Source organism: Acanthochromis polyacanthus, chromosome 22 (assembly GCF_021347895.1).
Source record: "Acanthochromis polyacanthus isolate Apoly-LR-REF ecotype Palm Island chromosome 22, KAUST_Apoly_ChrSc, whole genome shotgun sequence".
NCBI lineage: Eukaryota > Metazoa > Chordata > Actinopteri > Pomacentridae > Acanthochromis > Acanthochromis polyacanthus.
In genome coordinates, this window is record NC_067134.1 from 6,998,926 (window position 1) to 7,022,268 (window position 23,343).

The following is a 23,343-nucleotide window of genomic DNA, read 5'->3' on the forward strand; positions in this document are numbered from 1 at the left end:
TTACACACAGATGAAAATATTCCACAAAAAACGGCCATAATCCAACCTTTTACATCCAGACGACACAAGCCAGTAAAATATTTTGTCCAAAACATGTCTTGAAGTCGGTATAAAATCCACGAATCGGTCGTTTTCAAGGAAATGCACCTCGCGATGCGCGTCCAATATTCCCTGTATTTCTTGTCATATTTTTATTTACAAATGAAATATTAGTGATTTTTTTGTACTGAAAATGGCTGGAATTGACTGAAGCTTATAGGGCTTTACTAAAATGAGACCTAAAATACAAATAAAGAGAAATAACAGAACCTCTAAATGTTAAAATTATAAAAGTATTTATAAATATTATGAAGTTAAACAGGTTTATTTTCAGTCCTGATTCAAAAAGACAGACTTATTTTGGAAACTCAGAAGATAATGTTGTTTCTAACATTAATATGAGATTAAACTGAAGTTTTATTTGTCAGATGCTATGTTGCTAAGCTGCTATGTTAGCATTAGCATTAGTTTAGCTGATGCTGCTTGATCAAAATTTGAGTTTTAAAGTCAACAACTAGTTGATGTAAATGTGGTGTTAGCATAGCAAAGGCTAGCTGCAGCTACTGGCCATGTCAGTTTGGTTGTTAGCTTCGTAGTTCCTGCAAACATAATAATGTTTGAAAGAGACAGAAGTCAGATTTTTGTCTCATCTATGTTTTAAACACAATAGCTAAATGTAGCTTTAGCTTAGCAGAGGCTAGGTTTCTGTCTCAGTCAGATTGACCTTCTGTTGCTGTGGAGACAACATTTAAGATGATATTTGTGTTGATGAGGTGAAATAAATCAGTTTTAAATGTCAGAACATCGAGTAGCAACATGAACGCTGCAACAAACTGACAGGAAACAAAGAAAAAGTTTGTTGTTTAGATTAAAAATAACGTCTGAATATCAAAGGATGCAGCATCTGATTTATTAATGACCACATTAGAATGAATTCCTCTCATCAAACAGAGAAACACAAACAGACTTAAATATTCACAAACACCTTCCTGTTGCTTTCATCTCTGCAATCAATCAAACATGAAGTCTATATTTACACATGAAACCGACACAAAAGTTTCATCAAAATTTGGTTTTCTAGTTGATCCGGTGACAAACAAAGAAACTGTCAAGAGTTGAAAACAAAGAGCCAAAGCTAAACATCATAGAAACACTAAAATAAAACAGAGCTAACAAAGCTAAAGCTAAAACAAGCATCACTCCCCAACAAATGATATGAATTCTTCTGTCTAAAACAACAATCACTTAGCATCGTTACCCAGTTGTAGCCTAAACTTACTGACAAAATGAATGATCACTGCCAGCATTAGCCTCTCTGGCTAACTACTTACAAATGCTAGTTGTTGTCCTCAAAGCCTTTAAAACAAACTTTGAAATTAGAAGGAACAGATCGATCTGCACATTAGCATGTTTGGCTAAATATCTTAAAATTACTACCCACAGCTTTAAAAGCAGGAGTTAGCATAATCTTGGCTGAATTAGCCTGTGAAGTTTCATGGTACGTAAAACAGAGTTTGTTTTCCAGGAAGTTAAGCTAGTTAGTCTTCGACTTCAAAAATTTTCCTAAAGATGCTTGTTTTTTCATTGGCACTTTTAAAAAAACACAGAAACTAATGTGTAACTAATGGGCTAACCACAGCTAACACTGTGCATCTAGCTAACTAGCTTACTAGCTGCAGCTGTGTCTGAAATACTACATTCTCAATGAGTATATACTGTATACTACGTACTATAAGTATGATTAGGATGCCAACCGTTCACACTGTAGTATACTACTACGTTTCCCATAATGCATTTCAAACCTCCGACGACAAAAACCAGAAGTACGGCTATCAAATATCTCGGCTGAATGCCGGCTTCAGGTCAATTTCACGCTAACAAACAGTCGCATAATTAATGTGGCAATTTCAAGCCGGCACTCCTCATGCAGTTATTAGCCAGATTATGCGAATCGTTTCAATTGTAGCTGCAGACTACTGGAGGTAGCTGCTACTTGTTCTGTATGCAAAGCGAGCTGCTGCAACTAGCTGCTAGCATTCAGTAGCACGTTGTGAGGCATCTGACAAATTTAAAACGTTGGTCAGAAAACGCCTATTTCTCAAATCTGTGGGGTGATTAGGAAGACTACTAACCACATAAAATAAAATAAAAACACTGGGTACATATATATCGCCCCGGTTTGGCCACAGATCCCGCGGAGGCTTCCATTTCGGTGGGTAGCTCGCAAAGCATTATGGGGCGGTTGAGTATGACTAGTGTGGTCACCACGCATATTTAAATATTTTCCGGATATAGTATACATCCGGGTATTTCTCGCGTACTCAATCTTTTCATACTATCTAATGTGAACGCACTACATACTTATCTTGACGTCACACTTAGTATGAGTAGTACGTTAGTATGCCATTTCGGACACAGCCAGAGACTGTGGTTCTACTTACCATGTCCAGCTAACTATGCTAACATCAGTAACTCTAGCTAACTTTATTTTCTCACTGTTTGGAATTCATTGTTTTAGCCTTTAAAACTCTGAACAAAAGGAAGAGCTTAAACCTGTGAGTAATTTAGTCTGCTAACATTAGAATGTCCGGCTAATAGCAGCACACAGCTTGTGTTTCTTCAAAGGTGCTAGCATATCGTTCGCTAACTGCATGTGGTAGCGGGGTCAAATTTTAGGATTGGTGAGAGTCATGCCAATGTTGGAGTTAATGCTAATATTAGCATTTACCAGAGTCAGTGTCAACGTTAGCATTCATCATAGATAAAGCAAATGTTAGCAATAACCAGAGTTAATGCCAATGTGATCATCAGTAAAAGTTAATTCTAATGTTAGCATTACTCAGAGTCAATGCCAGTGTTAGCATTCATCAGAATTAACAATGTTAACTTTAATGTGAGTCAATGGTAATGTTAGCTTTAATTATTTTTATTATGAAGACGAAACATGAAGGTTTGTTTGGTGGAAACAGCAACAGAAATGTTTGATTTTCTCGTCACAAACAAACAGAATGAAATCTGAAATAAAAAGATCTTTAAGGACTGTTTGGGAGTTGAAATCCAGCAATGATATTTATTATAAGCCCATTTGTTCTGCTTTTATTCAGATGTGGGATCAGCTGATCACTGATTCACAAAGAGACGATATTTTGATTTTCTCTTTGACTTCTGGAGTCATTTAAAGTCACTTCCTGTTCTTTGACTTTTTATTCGGTTAAATTCTCATTAAATCTGTTGACTGAGTGAAATAAACATGAGGATTCACTGAAAGAATTAATCCCAGAAACCAAACTAAAACATCACTGATTTACACTTTTGAAGCTACTGTTTTGTGAGGAACTGAGGAGGAAGATGAAGATCATCATCATCAGACAGACGTGTTTATTGAGACATTTGTTTATTTGCGTGTTAATAAAGTTTCCACATGGAGCCTTGATGCGACACAAACACGCCTCCTGTGGGAGCTTTATTCAGCTTCATCCATTATTGATGCTGAGTTTCAGGATGTCTTCAGAGAGAATCTTCATTAAGCTGCTGCTAACACATGCTAACACATGCTAACGAATGCTAACAGCAGCACAGAACACCGACGGGACGTTTTACATTTAAATGAGCTGTAAATCACATCAGACAACATTTACACATGAGAGGATCCAAAAAGACTTTATTCTGACACCTCACACTAACATGCTAAATGCTAATCTGATGTAGCAATCTTTATTTAAACCAGAAAATTTTCTTCAAAACATAAAAAATCTGCTGCAATGCTGATGCGACACAACATACTAATACTTATAATTAATGAAACATTTAGCTTAGCATTTATCTAGCTAGCTGATACAGAGGTAGTAGGAGCGATGCACTTCAGGGGCAACACTAATCTTTAGTTAATGCAAACTGTTAGATTGCACTGAGCTACCAACTAGGATCATTAGCATTTCTCTAGTGGTAGTATGTCGCTGGATTTCTTTTGGTAGTAGCATGTCAGCATTTGTCAGTGTTAATAAGCTAACAATTTATGGGATGACAGTAATCTTAGTTATCAAGTTAACCATAAGTGTTTGCTGCTATGTGCTATGGGGCGGCATGGCTCAGTGGGTAGAGTGGCCGTCTTGCAACCGAAGGGTTGCCGGTTTGATCCTCGGCCCGTCGTGCTCATGTCGCTAGCTTAGTACAGATCAGAGGGTCCCTGAGCAAGACATCTAACCCCTAATTGCTTGTGATGGGGTCGTGGTTAGTGCCTTGCATGGCAGCTTCCGCCATCAGTGTGTGAATGAGTGAATGTGACGTATCATGTAAAGCGCTTTGGGTACCTTACAGGTATAGTAAAGCGCTATATAAATACAGACCATTTACTATGCTTGCTAACACTTTCCACCTCACACTTAACTGATTAACTAGCTTGTGAGCGAGCTTCTCAGCTAGCGTTACTTTTTCCCCATAGTAGAAGAGCTAATTACTGACAGCATCTTGCTCAGTTTTGTTGCTAAAAAATTTAATTTGCAATGAAAACTTTTATTTTTTTGGCACTTCTTACATTTGTGCTAAGCTAGGCTAAACACAATCATTGTCTGACCTTATGACCTAACATTAAGTCATAAAACATTTAAATTAGCATTTCACCAGCTAGCTGATGCTAGGATATGCTGATGCACTGGAGCTAAAAGCTAACTGCTAGCATGCACAAAAGCTATCATGAGAAATTGCAGTTAAAAGATATTAGTCATGCTAGCATGTTATCATTTGTCTGTGCTACTAAGCTAACACCTTATGGGATAGCAGTAATCTTTCATTAGTAGGTTGACAGTAAGTGTTAGCAGGTTGACAGTAATTGTTAGCTGCAATGTGCTATGCCTGCTAACATAACCCATCTTACATTTTGCTGATTCACCATTTAGCAAGCTACTGTTATTGCTAATGCTTCTTATTACCTGCTATAGAAAAACTAACATTTGAGCTACACTCACTGTTCCCCCAACTTCTGGGATTTGTGCTAAGCTAGGCTAAACACAATCATCTTCTGACCTTATGACGGAACATTGTTAAGTCATAACACATTTAAATTAGCATTTCACTAGCTAGCTGATGCTAGGGTATGCTGAGGCAGTAGAGCTAGAAGCTGAAGGGGCAATACCATTTTTAAGTTAAAGCTAAGTGCTAGTATGCACAAAGCTACCATAAGAAAAATGCAGTTAAAAAAATTGTCATGCTAGCAAGTTAGCATTGCTGTTGTGTAGAATGTCTCTCGATGTCTTTGTAGTAGAATTATCTCAGCATTTGTCCGTTCTACTAAGCTAACACCTTATAGGATCATGTTAATCTTACGTTAGCAAGTAAACAGTTAGTGTTAACTGCCTTGTGCTATGCTTACTAAAACAATCCATCTTACATTCTGCAGATTCACCAGCTAGCATGCTACTGTTATTGCTAAAGCTCCGTATTACCTGCTATAGCAAAGCTAACATTTGAGCTACATTCACTGTTGCCCCAACTACTAAGCTAGGCTAAACACAACCATCTTGTCACCAGATCAGAGGTTTCATAAAATGGCTGACAGACATTTGAATTTAATGCTTAATTTCTCCGGCGTTTACAGAACAAAACACATTTCAGATCCTGTTTGATCAAATCTTCTTCCTCCAGTCTCTTTGAAAACCTTCTGATGAGTAACGCATGACAGTTTGTTCTCTGCCCTCTGATTGGTCCGTTTGCTCACCAACATTTGGTGGCAGGAAGCAGCGACGGTTTGATCCGGCGTCCAGGGTTGAAAATGTCTCGGACCTCCGTCTCCAGATGAACACCAGGAACCTTGAAGATGGACGTTGCTGAAAAACAGAATTCTGCTTTTAGCGGCTTTTTATGAAGCTTTAGCATGCTAGCATGTTAGCACGCAGATGCTAAGTGTGCTAGCGTGTGTTCTTACTGTCTCTGAGGTGCATGATGGAAGGAGGCAGGGTGCTGAAGTACGAGTGCTGCAAGGAGTCTTGAGCCGAGATCCGGTCGGCAGGAAGAACCTTCAGGAGGCTCTGGACCAGATTCTCGGTCTTGTAGGGCAGCTGGTTCAACCTGGACCAGACCGATAGACCAGAACCGGCAGGAAGTACACAAACACAAACTGTATCACCCCTAAAATACTGAAGTATTTCTCAGGTGACAAACACATACTAATTCTGTTTGAAGACTACGTTGAAAATTCAGGTTCCAAAGTAGAAATCTGAAGAATGTTGGAGATCTACAGTTAGCTCCATGCTAGCACACTATCATGGATTCTGCTGAGACACAATTAGCTCCATGCTAACACTTTAGCAGGGATGTTTACAGAAATTAGCAGTTAGCTCCATGCTAACATGCCATCATAAATTCTGCTGTGCCACAGTTAGCTCCATGCTAGCACTTTAATAGGAGTATTTTCAGAAATTAGCAGTTAGCTTCATGCTAACACGTTATCATGCATTGTGCTGAGCCACAGCTTCATGCTAACATGTTAATGTTAGCTTACCTTTTCCACACGGTCCTGAACTGTTTCGGCTCGGAGGGCAGGAACCATTCTGTGGAGAGGCTAATGGTTAGCATGCTAGCATCAGAACCGCTGTGGATTCAGTGAGTTAGCTGCAGGTTACACTTGAAGTTCTAGTTTTAGCTTCGGTTCAGTTTATCGCTGATGTTCACACTGAAGGAAGCTCCGATCAGATCCTCTTTGGAGATCTGAACATATGAAAGTCCACAGATCTGAAAATCCTCATGAACATAGAAATGTCGCCTTCTAGAGGAAACTTTGAGCTACTGCATGGAAATTAATTTAGATCTGGTGAACCACAAGGACATCAACAAACTGCAGTAAACATCAAAAAACTACTACATGAACTAGTTAAACATCAACAAAACAAAAGAAGACAGGTGTCATGCTGGACAGGTGAACTCACCTGGTCTGTAGTTGGGCAGCTGGCTGACTCCAGGCCAGCTGTCCTCAGAGGGAACGCCCAGAACCTGCCCGAGATATTATCGTTATTATGATTATTGTTGTTGTCAATATCAACTAAATGAGTGTAAACACCAACCCAACAACTGTAAACATCAACAAACTAACTGAAAGACCCACGTAACAGCTGTACACATCCTATTGTCTGAGCATATATTATGTAAACTTCAGTAAACATCAACAAAACACCAAAAACACCACCGAACTACTATCAACATCAACAAAATGAGTGGAAACACAAATGAAACCAACAAGACAACTGTAAACATCAACAAAACAAAAATAACACCAACAAAACAATTCTAAACACTGAGAATGACACAGTAAACAACCGTAAACAACAACAAAATGGTAGTAATGCCAACAAAACAACTCTAAACACGAAGAAAGAGAGTAAACAATTGTAAAAAAAACAAACAAAAACAACCTGTAAACATCAGCAAATTGACAGTAAACACCAACATAAATGACAGTAGCACCAACAAACTACTGTAAACACCAACTAAACAACTACACACATAAACATAAACAACTGTAAACATCAACAAACACACAGTAAACAAACACATTCCACCTCTAAACAAACATCCAGAACGTTCTCGAACTCACTGTCCAGATCTTCTGCAGCTGCTCCAACTCGTCCGACGTTCCCGGGAACGCCGGCGCCCCTGCAGCATCTCTACGAAGATGCAGCCAGCGCCCCTGATTCAAACACAGAGACTTTATTGATCCTCACAGACGTTCCCCCAGAACCCTCAGAGAACCCTCAGAGAACCCTCAGAGAACCTTCACACTGACCACATGTCCAGAGCCGTGGAGTAGTCGGTGGAGCCCAGCAGGACGTCGGGGGGTCGGTACCACAGAGTCACCACCTCTGAAGAGAACGTCTGGCTGGGGATGGACTTGGACCGGGCCAGACCTGGACCGGGACCAGGACCAAGACCAGGACCAGGACCAGGATCAGGATCAGAATCAGGACCAGAACCAAGATCAGAACCAGGACCAGGACCAGAGGGACAGATCCAGGTCAGAGGTTCAGAAGATTTATTTCCAGAAACAGAAAACTACCAACATAAACTAAGTGGTGTTTTTATATCAAAAAATACTTCATGTTTTCATTTTCTCATCAGCAGCATGTGTTATTTTTATCTTTCTGTGATTATCGGGTTAATTCTAACACATTTAATCAGCTTCATATGGAGTAAATCAGTGTAAATGCAGAATTTATTCATCCGGAGGTGATTTTATTTGTTGCCTTCCTGCAGTTTAAAGATATTTACAATGACAACTTTCATTTGTAAAAAGTTCACGCATCAGTTTTGGACTTTTTATTGAACGCCGGTCTCATCCACTTTGCTCTCACTAGAAACTCCTCCCACTTCCTGTTCCTCCTGCAGGCTGGATCACTCTACAAGGAGGAACTTCTTCCTGGGGCCTGTTTCACGAAGCAGGTTGAGTGAAAACTCTGAGTTTGTTAACCCTGAAATGACTCTAACCTGGTCTCCAGCAGGTTTATCTGAGAAAACCTCCAGTTTCTCTCCGTCTCCACCCTCTTTCAGCCACACGCTGTTTCATTTCCTCATTCATTCAGTCAGTAAGCGAGCGAGTTTTGGCGTAGAACAGCTTTTATTAACGATCCAGTGGATAAAGGAGCAGCATTACTGCACAGATAATTAAATATTCGTCGGTAGATTGTTATCAGACCGAGCATAAATGTTCTCACATTTCCGGACGATTATCGGTTTGAGCGGTACCGTTTCGTATTCGTTTCAAGTCCATAATCTACATAAACAACCTAATCCGTCCTTACATTTACATTACCAACCAGTCATGCTCTCACATCCAGCAGATATTGTGTGTTGCGCTGCGGTTCTTTGCAAATGAAAGTTTTTATATGATGTCAGAGATGCAGAGTAAGACAACTGTATGGAGGACATTCAGAAAAGTTTTCCTGGACCTGAAACGACTTTTACTCATCATTGTGGTTTTCCTGGACACAAACCTGTCAGAGCATCAAGGAGGAGTTCCACAGGATTGCAGGTGAATGATGTAGAGATCATGTGTACATCCCCTCTGTCTCAGGGTTAAGTTACCTCGCTTCTTGAAACGGAAAACTCTTGAGTTTTCCTCATTTCAGGGTTAACAAACTCAGAGTTTTCAATGAACCTGCTTCGTGAAACAGGCCCCACATCTGGACTCAGGTCGTTGTGTTTGTGGGTTCATGTATAATAAATGGTGCTGTGATTTCTGATCATCAACAGCTAATAAACTAATACTGCATTTCTGATAATTTGGGGGAATGAGCAGACTTGGAGGAGGGCTGAACTCTCTGAGAGATTTCCTGGTTTTTATTATTATTATTGCTGTTGTTGTTGCTACGGTAACGGCTGCGCTCACCGAAGTCGGCCAGCTTGAGTTCTCCGAGGTAGCTGATCAGCAGGTTGTGGGGCTTCAGGTCTCGGTGGAGGATCCTCCGGCTGTGGATGTAGCAGAGACCCCGGAGCAGCTGGAACATGAAGATCTGCAGCAGAACACAGTCAGAGAGGCAGGAACCAGAGGAGAACGTCCTGGAGAAGAACGTCTCAGACCACCTACCCGGACGTTGTGGGAGTGTAGACCTCCAGGATGCTGCTGCAGGTACTGGGACAGGTCAGTCTGCTGTAACACAACAACACAACAACACAACAACAACAACAACAACAACACACAGGTCACACAGCAACTCAGCAACCAGCATATCTACAGAGGAGAGATGTTAGAAACAATGGACCATGTCTGGATAAGAGAGTTCTAAACATGTTCTAAAGGGCTTCTAATGGGTTCTAAAGGGTTTCTAATGGGTTCTAATAGGGTTTCTAATGGGTTCTAAAGGGTTCTAAAGGGCTCCTAAGGTGTTCTAATAGGGTTCTAATGGGTTCTAAAGGGTTTCTAATGGGTTCTAATAGGGTTTCTAATGGGTTCTAAAGGGTTCTAAAGGGCTTCTAATGGGTTCTAATGGGTTCTAAAGGGTTTCTAATGGGCTCTAACAACATCTAATGGGTTCCAAAGGGTTGTATAGGGTTTCTAATGGGGTCGTAATGGGGTTCTAAAGGGTTTTTAATGTGTTCTACAGGGTACTGACATGTTCTAACAGGTTAGTGGCTCCATGTCTGTTAAACTTCAAAATAAGAGTCTCTCTTGGTAATGATGGTCAACAGAGGTTTTCTAGTTTGATGTTGTTGTGGTTTGTTGTGGTTTGTTGTTATTGTTTTGTTGTTATTTGTTGTTGTTTGTTGCTGCTATTATTTGTTGTTGTTTGCTTTTGTTTGTTGTTGCTATTTGTCATTGTTGTTTGTTGTGGTTTGTTGTTGTTGGTAATGTTTGTTGTTGTTTGTTATTGTTTTGTGGTTTGTTGTTGTTTGTTTGTTGTTGTTGTTTGTTGCCATTGTTTTGTTGTTATTTGTTGTTGTTTGCTGTTGTTATTTGTTGTTGCTATTTTTTGTTGTTATTTGTTATTGTTGTTTGTTGTTGTTTGTTGTTATTATTTGTTGTTATTGTTTTGTTGTTGTTGTTGTTGTTTGTTTTTCTCACCACATATTCAAAGACGAAGGTCAGCGTCTCTCTGGTGTGAACAATGTCATGCAGCAGGACGATGTTGGCGTGTTTCAGACGTTTGAGGAGAGACGCTGCACGCACACACACACACACACACACACACACACACACACACACACACACACACACACACACACACACACACACACAGGTGTTGGAGCAGACTGTGATGTCACTGCAGGTAAATGATGCCGCAGCACTCTGATTGGTCACCTTCTCTGATGGCAGTAAAAGGAACTCCCTCCTCTGTCTTCATCCTGATCACCTTCAGAGCCACCAGCTGACCATTGATCCTCCACACAGGAAGTCACACAAGTTCACAATAAAAGTCACCACACATAAATGAATTTTAACGTCTGTGTTTAAATAAAGTATTAATAAATATACTGTTATTTATTAGGATATCAGTGTTGGTGATCAATAATCACAGTCACATACTTAATATACTTAAAGATATTAAAATATTACTAATTAAAGGTGTAACATTAACATATTACTACTAATTAAAGGTGTAACATTAACATATTCCTAATTAAAGGTGCAACATTAACATATTACTACTAATTAAAGGTGTAACATTAAAATATTATTACTAATTAATGGTGTAACATTAACATCTTATTACTAATTAAAGGTGCAACTTTAACATATTACTACTAATTAAAGGTGTAACATTAAGATATTACTACTAATTAAAGGTGCAGCATTAGTCTGACCTGCTGATTCCTTTGTAAACAGAGGCGAACGCTCCTTCTCCCAGCTTCTCCAGGCTCAGGTAGGACTGAGCAGCGCCGAACTGCAGACCCGGTTTCTGAACAGAACACAGGTCAGGTCAGCTGACAGGCCACATGACGATGACCTCACGGATCATGTGACCTGCCAGCTGACCCAGGTGAAGACGTCCTGGCAACTGGCCGCCCTCAGAGGGTCGCTGTTGCTGCGTCCTCGCTGGACTCGGAGCCGCTGGACCTGCAGGGTGTGGAACCAGTGAGACCTGGACCCGGACGGGGATGACGGGGACTGGTCCAGCTGGGACACAGAGACAGGAATACCACCTTAAAACTCTGGAGCCATCTATTTCTGTTACTGTTTAAACATTCATAATAAAGCCCTCAAAACATTCAAACCACCTTAAAACTTTCGTACTATCTAAAGACTTCCATACCCCCTTAAACTGTTTAAACATTCATACCACCTTAAAACTTCAGTAGTATCCAAAGACTTCCACACCCCCTTGAACTGTTTATAAATTCATACCACCTTAAAACTTTAGTACGATCTGGAGACTTTAATATCACCTTAAAATGCTGAAATATTCACACCACCTTAAAACTCTGGTACCAAGTCTTAACAAGTTCAACCTTCAAACCGCAAATACCACCTTAAGCTCCTTAAACTTTAAGCACTGCCTTAAAAAAATCATCTGATGATCTGTGCATGAAATCAGGATGCACTGTAAAAATCAAGACAGATTTAAAAATCAAGTCAGCTGATACACTATAAAAAGTAAAATCAGGAAATATATAAAAATAACCAGGATACACTATAAAAAAGGGGACACTGTATAAAAAGAGGACACTGTAAAAACGTAATTCTTAGAAACACTTTAAAAAATGAATTCTAGGGGGACACTGTAAAAAACTTAAATCAGGAATCACTGTAAAAAATCAGGATACAAACTGTAAAAAAATAAAATTAGGAAACACAAAAATGTAACCAAGGCACCTAACTTAATAAAAGAGTACACTGTAAAAAAATAATCTTGGGTCCACCTTAAAATATAAAATCTAGGATTGCACTGTAAAAAAATTTAAACCTAAAACCTTGTACAAAATTCCACATACACACTGTAAAAAAACAAACATTAGATACATTGTAAAAACTAAAATGTAAGGACACACCGTAAACAAATTTAACCAGAAAACACTGTAGAAAATCAGGGGGCACTGTAAAGTATAAAACAGGAAACACTAAAACAATCTAATCAGGACTCACTGTAAAAAAAAGGATGCTGTAAATAATGGAATTCTTGGATACACTTTAAAAAAATAACTCTGGCAGCACATTGTAAAAATTTAAATTAGGAAACCCTAGAAATAAATACATAACCAGGACACATTATTCAAACAAAGGTGGAAAAAAATTCTTGGATACACAATAAAAGCTAAAATGTGGGGACACTGTCAAAAAATACAATCACCGAATACTGTAAAGCAATTAGAGGACACGCTGCAAAATATAAAAGTAGGAAGTGTTTAAAAAAGAAACAGGATATACTACACTATAAAACCAAACATTTGGGGACACACTGCAAAAAAAGATCAGGAAACACAAAAAACAATCAGATGCACTGTAAAAAATTAAATCAGGGTAACACTGTAAAAAATACAAGCAGGAATTGCTAAAAAAAACGGACATCCTCTAAAACATAGAAAACACTGTAAAAAATGAAAATAAAAATATAATGAGGAAACCTTGTTAAAAAATGTTGGTAAAAACTTTCAACCTGTAAATAATTCCACCTTAACTTCGACAGCTGGTGGCTGGCTGGTGTCCAGCAGGGCGGCGCCTCCACATCTGGACCTTACCTGAGCAGCAGGGAGGGACGAGGAGCTGCAGCTCTTCCTGAACAACACCTCCTCCACCTTCACCTCCTCCTCTTCCTCCTCCTCTTCCTCCTCATCGCCACGGCAGCAGCTCAGCCACCGACACACGCCCTCCATCTCCTTTCTTCTTCTTCTTCTTCTTCTTTGCTCATTCTGGGTTCTTCCTCCAGTCTCATGTGTCTCACATGGTTCAGGACGAGCAAACAGAGTCCCATGACCTCCTCCTCCTCCTCCTCCTCCTCCTCCTCAGACAGAACATCTCTGTTCTCCACTGATGAAGGTCTGCTGTCCTCTTGTGGTCGCTGACTGTAACTGCAGCTCTTCATCCTCAGTAATCACATGAAAAGTCTGTTTGTTTCTGATTTGACCTCCTCCTCTTCCCCCTCCTCCTTCTACCTATTAAATGTTTGACCTGAAAGTTGACTTTAAGATCAGGTCTAAATCCAGATAAAAACTTTTGACTTAAAGTTACTTTTATTCAACCAGCGAACTGGCACAGGCTTCTCCTAAAAGATAATAAGACAATGTACAAGAGCCATCATTATGGACAAAATAATTTCTCAGCTTCTATTTACATTTAAAATTATTCATATTATTATTAAATTATTCTGTCACAGTCTTTGGGAAAGCCAAGGTTCCATACCATTCCAAACAGTCCAAACTGTTCTAAAGCATCCTAATTACCCTGATTCATTGGGAACAGCTGTTTTAATAAAGTCAACAGAAGAAAAACAGCAGCTGTCTGCAGCTGGTCTGTGGACAGTCATGGCTAAGGTAAAGGAGCTCAGTGAGGACCTGAGGCTGAACATTGTGGCTGCTCACAAGTCAGGAAAGGACTACAAGACCATATCCAGATGTTTTAAAGTTCCAGTGGTTACAGTGCAAAGTATTATTAAAAGTACAAGGCGTTCCACACTGGAACATCTCAGAGGACGTGGTGGGAAGCCAGAAGTGACACCTGTGCTGACCAGGAGGACAGTGACAGAAGTGAAAAAGGATCCAAGGATCTCCATCAAGGCCATCCTGGGGAATGTGGGTCCTGCTGGTGGAAGCATCTCCATTAAACAAAAATGTAACAGTTTGGCCACAGTGATGTAGTCTTCATCTGGCAAAAGAAAGGAGAAACCTCAACCCTAAGAACACCATCCTCACTGTCCACCATGGTGGTAGAACATCATGCTGTGGGGGTGTTTGTCAGCCAGCGGACCAGGGAACCTGACCACAGTAAACAGCACCATGAAAAAGAAGAAAACAGCAACATCCAACGGTCTGCAGAGAAACTTTGGACACCTGTGAGGGAGCTGATGAAGCATCCCCTCACTACGGTAAAGCTGCATGAACTGACAGACTGATACAGGAAGTTACTTTGGGTTTTGTTATGTTTTATTTTGAAATCCTTCTAACTTCTCCCTCTGAGTTCTGTTTCCAGGGAGCGTGTTCATGAAGTGCACACTTGGAGATGCACCCAGGGGTGGCGCACCTGGATTTGATCAGTGATTAGGTCATACCAGGCAGTCCAGATAGAGAGGGGGGGAGTTGTTAGTGGGTTTTTTTTTTTCAGATTTTTGTTTAGTTAATTCTTTGGTTTATTATTGATTTCATTTTCCTGTATAGTTCTGTGCATGTTGTGGGTAGTCTTACTGAGTGTATTAGCCAGGTAAATCTGGTGGGGGAGATGGGTTTGGTGTGAGGAGATGGTGGGAATGGTATGATCTAGAATGATTAGGTGGCAGGTGTGTGTCGAGAAGAGGGGTCAGGCGTGTGCTCTGCTGAAAGGAATGCTGCCACATGTTTTCCATGTATCGTTTGTTGCCTCTTCATGATCTTTTACTGTGAATTTTGATAGGATTAATTAAAATAAACTTAAAAATATCAGAGCTCTGAAGAAAAAGAACTCTGGTCTGCTGTGGCTCTTTTACCGTCACACTCCATAACTCAACACCACTTGGCATTTCCATCCGGTTTGTGAGGTTCCAACATCTGAAACCTTACAACACCACTGGACATTTCAGCACGACAACGACCCAAAACACAGATAAAGTAGTGAAGAAACAGTTAGTAGTCAAAAACATGAACGTTGTGGAGCGACCCAGCCAGAGTTCTGACTGGAATCCAGCTGAGAGTCTGTGGAGGGAGGTAGAGATCAGAGTGATGGTAGACCCTCCATCCTGAAGGAGGTGGAGCTCATCACAGAAGATGAATGGACAAAAATACCGGTGGAGACACAATGCACGAAGCTGGTCCGCAACTATAGGAAATGTCTGATCAGAGCCTATGAAGGCTATTCTGTTGATTATTGAGAAAAGTATGAATAATTTTGGAGATACCACTTTTGTTTTTTCCACAATGATAGCTCTTTTCTTTACTTATATATATTTAGCATATTGAAATAAATGTAATCAGCTGATCAGACTCCGTCACGTTAACGGCAGCAGCTTCACAGTAACGGTACCTACGTTACCGTAGTAACGCTGTAGTATCGGACAGAGGCGGTGTGTGTGTGTGTGTGTGTGTGTGTGTGTGTTGCAGCAGCTGCTGCAGCCCTCGTGCACAGCGCCCCTCTCGCACTGCCTGCTGCGCATGCGCACTGAGACACCAAACCGACCGTCCGCTGCAGGCCCGGCAGGAGGAGAGAGACTGAGAGAGAGAGAGGGGGGTACCGGGGAGCGGGAACGGTAACGGCGGCGGTAACGGTGACGTGATGTGATGCGATGCCGCGCGGGATCACGGTAACGTAAGAGCAGCAGCTTCATCAGCGGAGGAGGAAGAGGAGGAGGAGGAGGAGGACCGACGAGCCGAGCCGAGCGGAGCCCCGGAGGATGCTGCACTGATCGGTACCGTCCGAACACCGCCCCGGGAGCCCGCAACCACCGGAGCACCGCCGCAGGGATGGACGGCTAGAGGCCCGGGAGGAGGCGGCGGCGGCGGCGGCGGCGGCGGAGGAGGAGGAGGAGGAGGAGGAGGAGGCGCACCGGATCGAGCGACGGTACATAACGGAGGAGAGCGCGCGAGGAGGAGGAGGGAGGATGAATCCGGTGGATGGAGGAGGAGAACCGGGCCCGGACGGCCTGGCGACGGCAGGTAGGGCGCGTGTGTCCGTGCGTGCTGCGCGTGCGTGTGTGTGTGGAAGCTGCTGTCGCCATGATGCCTCCACATCCGCCCATTGACTCAGAGTGTGTGTGTGTGTGTGTGTGTGTGTGTGTGTGTGTGTGTGTGTGTGTGTGTGTATGTGTGTGTGTGTGTGTGTGTGTGTGTTGGGGGTGGAGGGTCCGACCGACCGAGAAGGATTGTGGGAAACAAAAAGGCCCCACTCTGCTTGAGCATGTATGTGATGTAATGTGATGTAGCAGTCATTATCCAGCGGTGGGGTGGAGGGTGGCGCTGGAGGGTCGGGGTGCCCCTGGGGATGGGGGTCCGTGGGGGTGGAGGGGTCCCTGAGGGTCGGAGGGCCCTCAGGGTTGGTGTGTCCCCATTAGCCCTGGTGTCCCCTCTACGTCGGTGTCCACCAGAAACACCTCAGGATCCACTGAGACGCTCCGTTCCTCCATCTTGGGAGCTAAAAGTTTGATTGAGGTCAAACAGCATCACAGCTGGTGTCTGTTTAGGGCAGAAGATGTCAGAAAAAATCCTTGAATACCCCAAAACAATCACCGAAAAAACAGAAATTAACATTTTGTCTCAAAAATGACAAAATTCCGAGTTCTGGTTGGTTTCTCTGTGTTTAGTAAAAGAGAAATAAGATCCAGAAGATCACTTACAGTCGCTGAAAACATCCACAAGCAGGATCTGAAAATAACAGAAAACAGTGGTTTAAAATGACAACAGAGAAAATAGAATCAGAAAACAACACAGAATGACAGAAGAAAAGCAAAAGAAAGCAGCGTCTGCAGCTGAAAACAGAATATCAGCATAAAACAGTGGGGAAAAACAACAGAATACTGAAAAATACTGCCTCAGAAAGCGGTACAAAACAGTGACTGAAAATGACAGGAAACAGCAACAGTGACTGAAAGAGATTTTTACCCGAAAACAACAGAAAACTGTGACTGAAAATGACGAATAATGAAAAATGGCATCAGAAAAGGGATAGAAACAACAACAGAAAACAAAACTGTGACTGAAAACAACAGACAACAAATATGAACTTTAAAGAGTGGATAAAAAGGATAGAAAATACTGATTGGACACAACAAAAAACCACAACTGAATCTATTGAAAATGTCCTAACAAGCGACTGGAAACAATGAAACTTTGGTAAACAGTGACTTAAAATGGCGTAAACAGAAAACAGCATCAAAAAACAACATAAAATAACGAAAGCAGTTATATAAACAAGGTCTGAAAATGACTGAAAAGACAGAAAATGCAAACAGAAAACAGTGGAGAAAGATGACAGGAAACATGATTGACAACTAAAGTAAACCTCAACACTAAACAGAAAGTACTGCCTGAAAATGACAAAAAGTGAAGAAGGCTATCAGAAAATGACAAAACAAAAACAAAAACAAAAAGCAGCAGAAAATAGCAGCTGAAAATAAAACTGTGACTGAAAATGACAACAGAAAGTGAGACAGTATAGACAAAAATATCAACTTAAAACAATGGAAGGAAACGACAAAAAGCAGGACTGAAAATGACTTAAAAGACAGAAAATAGAAACAGAAAACAGTGGAGAAAGACGACAGAAATGTACAACCAAAAATGACAGGAAACAGTGGGTAAAAATGACAGGAAACAGTGGGTAAAATGACAGGAAACAGAGGGTAAAATGACAGGAAACAGAGGGTAAAAATGACAGGAAATAGAGGGTAAAAATGACAGGAAACAGAGGGTAAAAATGACAGGAAATAGAGGGTAAAAATGACAAGAAATAGTGGGTAAAAATGACAGGAAACAGTGGGTAAAAATGACAGGAAACAGAGGGTAAAATGACAAGAAATAGAGGGTAAAAATGACAGGAAACAGAGGGTAAAAATGACAGGAAATAGAGGGTAAAAATGACAAGAAACAGTGGGTAAAAATGACAGGAAACAGAGGGTAAAAATGACAGGAAACAGAGGGTAAAATGACAAGAAATAGAGGGTAAAAATGACAGGAAACAGAGGGTAAAAATGACAGGAAATAGAGGGTAAAAATGACAGGAAACAGAGGGTAAAAATGACAGGAAATAGAGGGTAAAATGACAAGAAATAGAGGGTAAAAATGACAGGAAACAGAGGGTAAAAATGACAGGAAATAGAGGGTAAAAATGACAGGAAACAGAGGGTAAAAATGACAGGAAATAGAGGGTAAAAATGACAAGAAATAGAGGGTAAAAATGACAGGAAACAGAGGGTAAAAATGACAGGAAACAGAGGGTAAAATGACAAGAAATAGAGGGTAAAAATGACAGGAAACAGAGGGTAAAATGACAAGAAATAGAGGGTAAAAATGACAGGAAACAGAGGGTAAAAATGACAGGAAATAGAGGGTAAAAATGACAGGAAACAGAGGGTAAAAATGACAGGAAATAGAGGGTAAAAATGACAAGAAATAGAGGGTAAAAATGACAGGAAACAGAGGGTAAAAATGACAGGAAACAGAGGGTAAAATGACAAGAAATAGAGGGTAAAAATGACAGGAAACAGAGGGTAAAAATGACAGGAAATAGAGGGTAAAAATGACAGGAAACAGAGGGTAAAAATGACAGGAAACAGAGGGTAAAATGACAAGAAATAGAGGGTAAAAATGACAGGAAACAGAGGGTAAAAATGACAGGAAATAGAGGGTAAAAATGACAGGAAACAGAGGGTAAAAATGACAGGAAATAGAGGGTAAAAATGACAGGAAACAGTGGGTAAAAATGACAGGAAACAGAGGGTAAAAATGACAGGAAATAGAGGGTAAAATGACAGGAAACAGAGGGTAAAAATGACAGGAAATAGAGGGTAAAAATGACAGGAAACAGTGGGTAAAAATGACAAGAAACAGAGGGTAAAAATGACAGGAAATAGAGGGTAAAAATGACAGGAAACAGTGGGTAAAAATGACAGGAAACAGAGGGTAAAAATGACAAGAAATAGAGGGTAAAAATGACAGGAAATAGAGGGTAAAATGACAGGAAACAGAGGGTAAAATGACAAGAAATAGAGGGTAAAAATGTCAGGAAACAGTGGGTAAAAATGACAGGAAATAGAGGGTAAAAACAGGAAACAGAGGGTAAAATGACAAGAAATAGAGGGTAAAAGCGACAGCTGACATCTATTTTGTTGTTCCAGTTAAATGTGCTGCGACGTGGAAAACACCGGGAGGTTTTACAATCATGTGACCTGACAACCTGACAGATGTTCTGCTGATAGCATGAAGAAAATCTGCAACGAGACGGAACCTGAAGACGTCTGCAGAGTTTAAAATCACATGTAGAGATCTAAAAAACCCAATAAAACATCCAGGATTAATGAGAGAAGAGACCCAAACAAAAGCTCTAATCTAATCAGAAGATTAGGATCGACTGATGATGTCTGATCCTCAAGAAGACGGGTTGAGCTTTAACTTAGCTTTAACATTTAACTGGAGCTGACAGACTTTTACTGTGAAAGAGCCGACAGACCTTTACTGTGAAGGAGCTTAGAGACTTTTATTGTGAAGGAGCTGTATAGCAGCTTACTGTAGACCTTTAAGTGATTAAAAATGAAAGTTTTTACAAAAAACAGCAACTAAAAACAACAGATGTTTTATAAGTACCCTGTAGTATAAGTACTGAAACTGCTTGGGGAGGATCTTAGTATTGAATGTACTGTAAGTACTTTCTCATAAAGCACTTGTAGTACAGCGCTGAGGTCCCTCCCCAGGCAGTTTCACCACCAGGGTCAGTATGACGGTTGTTGTTTGGTTGAATCGGGAGTTGAAGCTAAAATGATGCTAGCTATGTTTTGCTAGCATTGAGCCTCACATGGTAGTTTTTCTGAGGTAGTTTTTAATCCCTTCTAGTTGACCAAAGGTTCAAACCGCCCAAGAACTTATTGATCCATGTTGCTAGTTTTTTGTTGAACCAACAGCAGGTAATCCGTTAGCTTGGCGATCACTAATTATTATTTTTCAGTTAGAGGTGATTAGTGATTCTGATATTTACTGGTTTCAGCCTCTCAGAAGTGCTTTTTATTGTCAGTAAATACTGAAACTGCCTGGTGAGGGATCTAAATGTGGAACTAGTTGACGAGCAGAGCGAATGAATACGTCGTCACGTTTTCATTCAGTGTTTTTGTGTCTTAGATCAGGAGAGTCCAACTCATCTTAGTCCAGGTTCCACATTCAGCTCAGTCTGATCTCCAGTGGACCGGACCAGTAAAACCCGTAAAACCAGTAAAACCACAGCATGATAACCTACAAATAAACACAACTCCAAAACCAGAAACGAAACACAAAACAGCAAAAGCAAGAAACAAAATGACAAAAAAACTGGACAAATGATGCAAAACAAAACAAAATAGGGACAAAAAAGACATGACAAAAAATTACACAAATGATACTGAGACAAAAAACAATAAAGTGAGAAACAAAATGACAAAACAATAGAACAAAGATACAAACAACACAACCAAAACAAAATAACAGGAGATAACAAAGACAGTACACAAAAACAAATAAAGCAAAACGTCATTACAAAAAAGTAAACAAAAACACAAGCGAGACAAGAATGAGACACAAAATGACAAAAAACACGAGACGGACAACAATAATCAGAGAAAATACAAAAAACAACAAAAACCCCCAAAATAACAAAAGAACAATGAACAATACTGATTACTCTACAGTTCTTTATGCTGATTGGTTTATCTGGGCAGTTGTTGTGATGTGTTGCTTGGTAAAGAAACAGAAGTGATGCTAGCTATTTGCTAGCATTGAGCCCCACATGGTAGTATTTATATCCCCACAATCTCGTTAAATACATTGATTGTATAGTGACAATAGAGGATATTCTATTCTATTCTATTCTTTGGGGTGGTTCTTCTGGTTGACCAAAGGTTCCAACTACCCTAAAACCTAATAAACCCTAAAAACCACCAATCACAGCTTCCAAAGCCCAGGGGGACTCATCCAGGTTTTGTTGAACCAACAGCCAGTAATCGACTAAAAGGCCTCTAATTAATTTCATTACAGTTACAGACGATTAGCGGTTCTGATATTTACGGGTTCCAGCCTCTCAGAAGTGATGACCTTTCATTACCTGATGTGATGTTTTGCTGGTTTTGCACTCCTGATTGGTCAAATAGTCAAACAGTTATTAGTTTATCATCTATGGAGGCTTCCTGGTTGGATTTGTTATTTCTCAGTTGGAAAAGTGTCTCCTGGTAATCCGTCATTAATCAGTCCGGGTCGGTGGAGGGCGACGCCAGCAGGAGGCGGTTCAGGTTTCACTTTTACTGCCTGTTTCCAGGTTTTCTCCCTGTCGAGCTGCTAATGTGACGTGTTTAATGCCCTCAGTAAATGTGTGCGTCGGATTAGCTTCCTCCCGCTGAGCACAATGATCCCACACACGCTTTATTCTGCTCCGAGCTTTGTGAGGACCTCGCTGACGTGACGTCTTCAGCCCTAAACCTGGTTCCAACAGAGTCAGGGTTTAACTGAAAGATCTGTCAGATCAACTCCTCAAGCCTGATTGGATCATTCTGGTGTAGTTTGTAGTACTAGAGGTTAAATATAGTATTAGAGGGTAAATGTAACATCAGAGAGTAAATGTAGTGTTAGAGGGTAAATGTAGCATTAGAGAGTAAATGTAGTATTAGAGGGTAAATGTAACATTAGAGGGTAAATGTAGCATTAGAGGGTAAATGTAGTATTAGAGGGTAAATGGAGCATTAGAGGGTAAATGTAGCATTAGAGAGTAAATGTAGTATTAGAGGGTAAATGTAACATTAGAGGGTAAATGTAGCATTAGAGGGTAAATGTAGCATTAGAGAGTAAATGTAGTATTAGAGGGTAAATGTAACATTAGAGGGTAAATGTAGCATTAGAGGGTAAATGTAGTATTAGAGGGTAAATGTAACATCAGAGAGTAAATGTAGTGTTAGAGGGTAAATGTAGCATTAGAGGGTAAATGTAGTATTAGAGGGTAAATGTAACATTAGAGGGTAAATGTAACATTAGAGGGTAAATGTAGCATTAGAGGGTAAATGTAGTATTAGAGGGTAAATGGAGCATTAGAGAGTAAATGTAGTATTAGAGGGTAAATGTAGTATTAGAGGGTAAATGTAACATTAGAGGGTAAATGTAGCATTAGAGGGTAAATGTAGTATTAGAGGGTAAATGGAGCATTAGAGAGTAAATGTAGTATTAGAGGGTAAATGTAGCATTAGAAGGTAAATGGAGCATTAGAGGGTAAATGTAGTATTAGAGGGTAAATGTAGTGTTAGAGGGTAAATGTAGCATTAGAGGGTAAATGTAGTACTAGAGGGTAAATGTAGTATTAGAGGGTAAATGTAGTATTAGAGGATAAATGTAGTATTAGAGGGTAAATGTAGTATTAAAGTGTAAATGTAGTATTAGAGGGTAAATGTAGTGTTAGAGGGTAAATGTAGCATTAGAGGGTAAATGTAGTATTAGAGGGTAAATGTAGTATTAGAGGATAAATGTAGTATTAGAGGGTAAATGTAGTATTAAAGTGTAAATGTAGTATTAGAGGGTAAATGTAGTATTAGAAGGTAAATGTCGTATTAGGGGGTAAATGTAGCATTTGAGGATAAATGTAGTATTCGAGGGTAAATGTAGTATTAGAGGGTAAATGTAGTATTAGAGGATAAATGTAGCATTAGAGGGTAAATGTAGTACTAGAGGGTAAATGTAGTATTAGAGGGTAAATGTAGTATTAGAGGATAAATGGAGCATTAGAAGGTAAATGAGTATTAGAGGATAAATGTAACATTAGAGGGTAAATGTAGTACTAGAGGGTAAATGTAGTATTAGAGGATAAATGTAGCATTAGAGGGTAAATGTAGTACTAGAGGGTAAATGTAGTATTAGAGGGTAAATGTAGTATTAGAGGATAAATGGAGCATTAGAAGGTAAATGAGTATTAGAGGATAAATGTAACATTAGAGGGTAAATGTAGCATTAGAGGGTAAATGTAGTACTAGAGGGTAAATGTAGTAT

The 23,343-nt window shown here is 40.2% G+C and overlaps 3 protein-coding genes across 3 annotated transcripts in view; 1 reads left to right on the forward strand and 2 right to left on the reverse strand.

The window, feature by feature from the left end:
• The window catches only part of LOC127530215 (diphthamide biosynthesis protein 3-like), a 139,576-nt gene that overhangs the window by 16,661 nt on the left and 99,572 nt on the right, over positions 1–23,343 (reverse strand). The gene's annotated exons all lie outside the window — the stretch shown is intronic.
• LOC110946926 (cyclin-dependent kinase 15-like) overlaps positions 3,681–23,343 on the reverse strand; it is a 151,638-nt gene continuing 131,975 nt past the window's right edge. The window contains 13 exon segments of the mRNA XM_051941986.1: positions 3,681–5,861; positions 5,960–6,102; positions 6,536–6,584; positions 6,960–7,023; positions 7,625–7,680; positions 7,683–7,717; positions 7,814–7,934; positions 9,413–9,536; positions 9,611–9,673; positions 10,586–10,680; positions 10,823–10,902; positions 11,326–11,420; positions 11,498–11,638. Coding sequence (XP_051797946.1) covers positions 5,749–5,861; positions 5,960–6,102; positions 6,536–6,584; positions 6,960–7,023; positions 7,625–7,680; positions 7,683–7,717; positions 7,814–7,934; positions 9,413–9,536; positions 9,611–9,673; positions 10,586–10,680; positions 10,823–10,902; positions 11,326–11,420; positions 11,498–11,638 — 1,179 coding nt within the window. The 3' untranslated portion in view covers positions 3,681–5,748.
• Positions 15,811–23,343, forward strand: part of LOC110947538 (kalirin-like) — a 69,903-nt gene continuing 62,370 nt past the window's right edge. The window contains 1 exon segment of the mRNA XM_051942193.1: positions 15,811–16,296. Coding sequence (XP_051798153.1) covers positions 16,242–16,296 — 55 coding nt within the window. The 5' untranslated portion in view covers positions 15,811–16,241.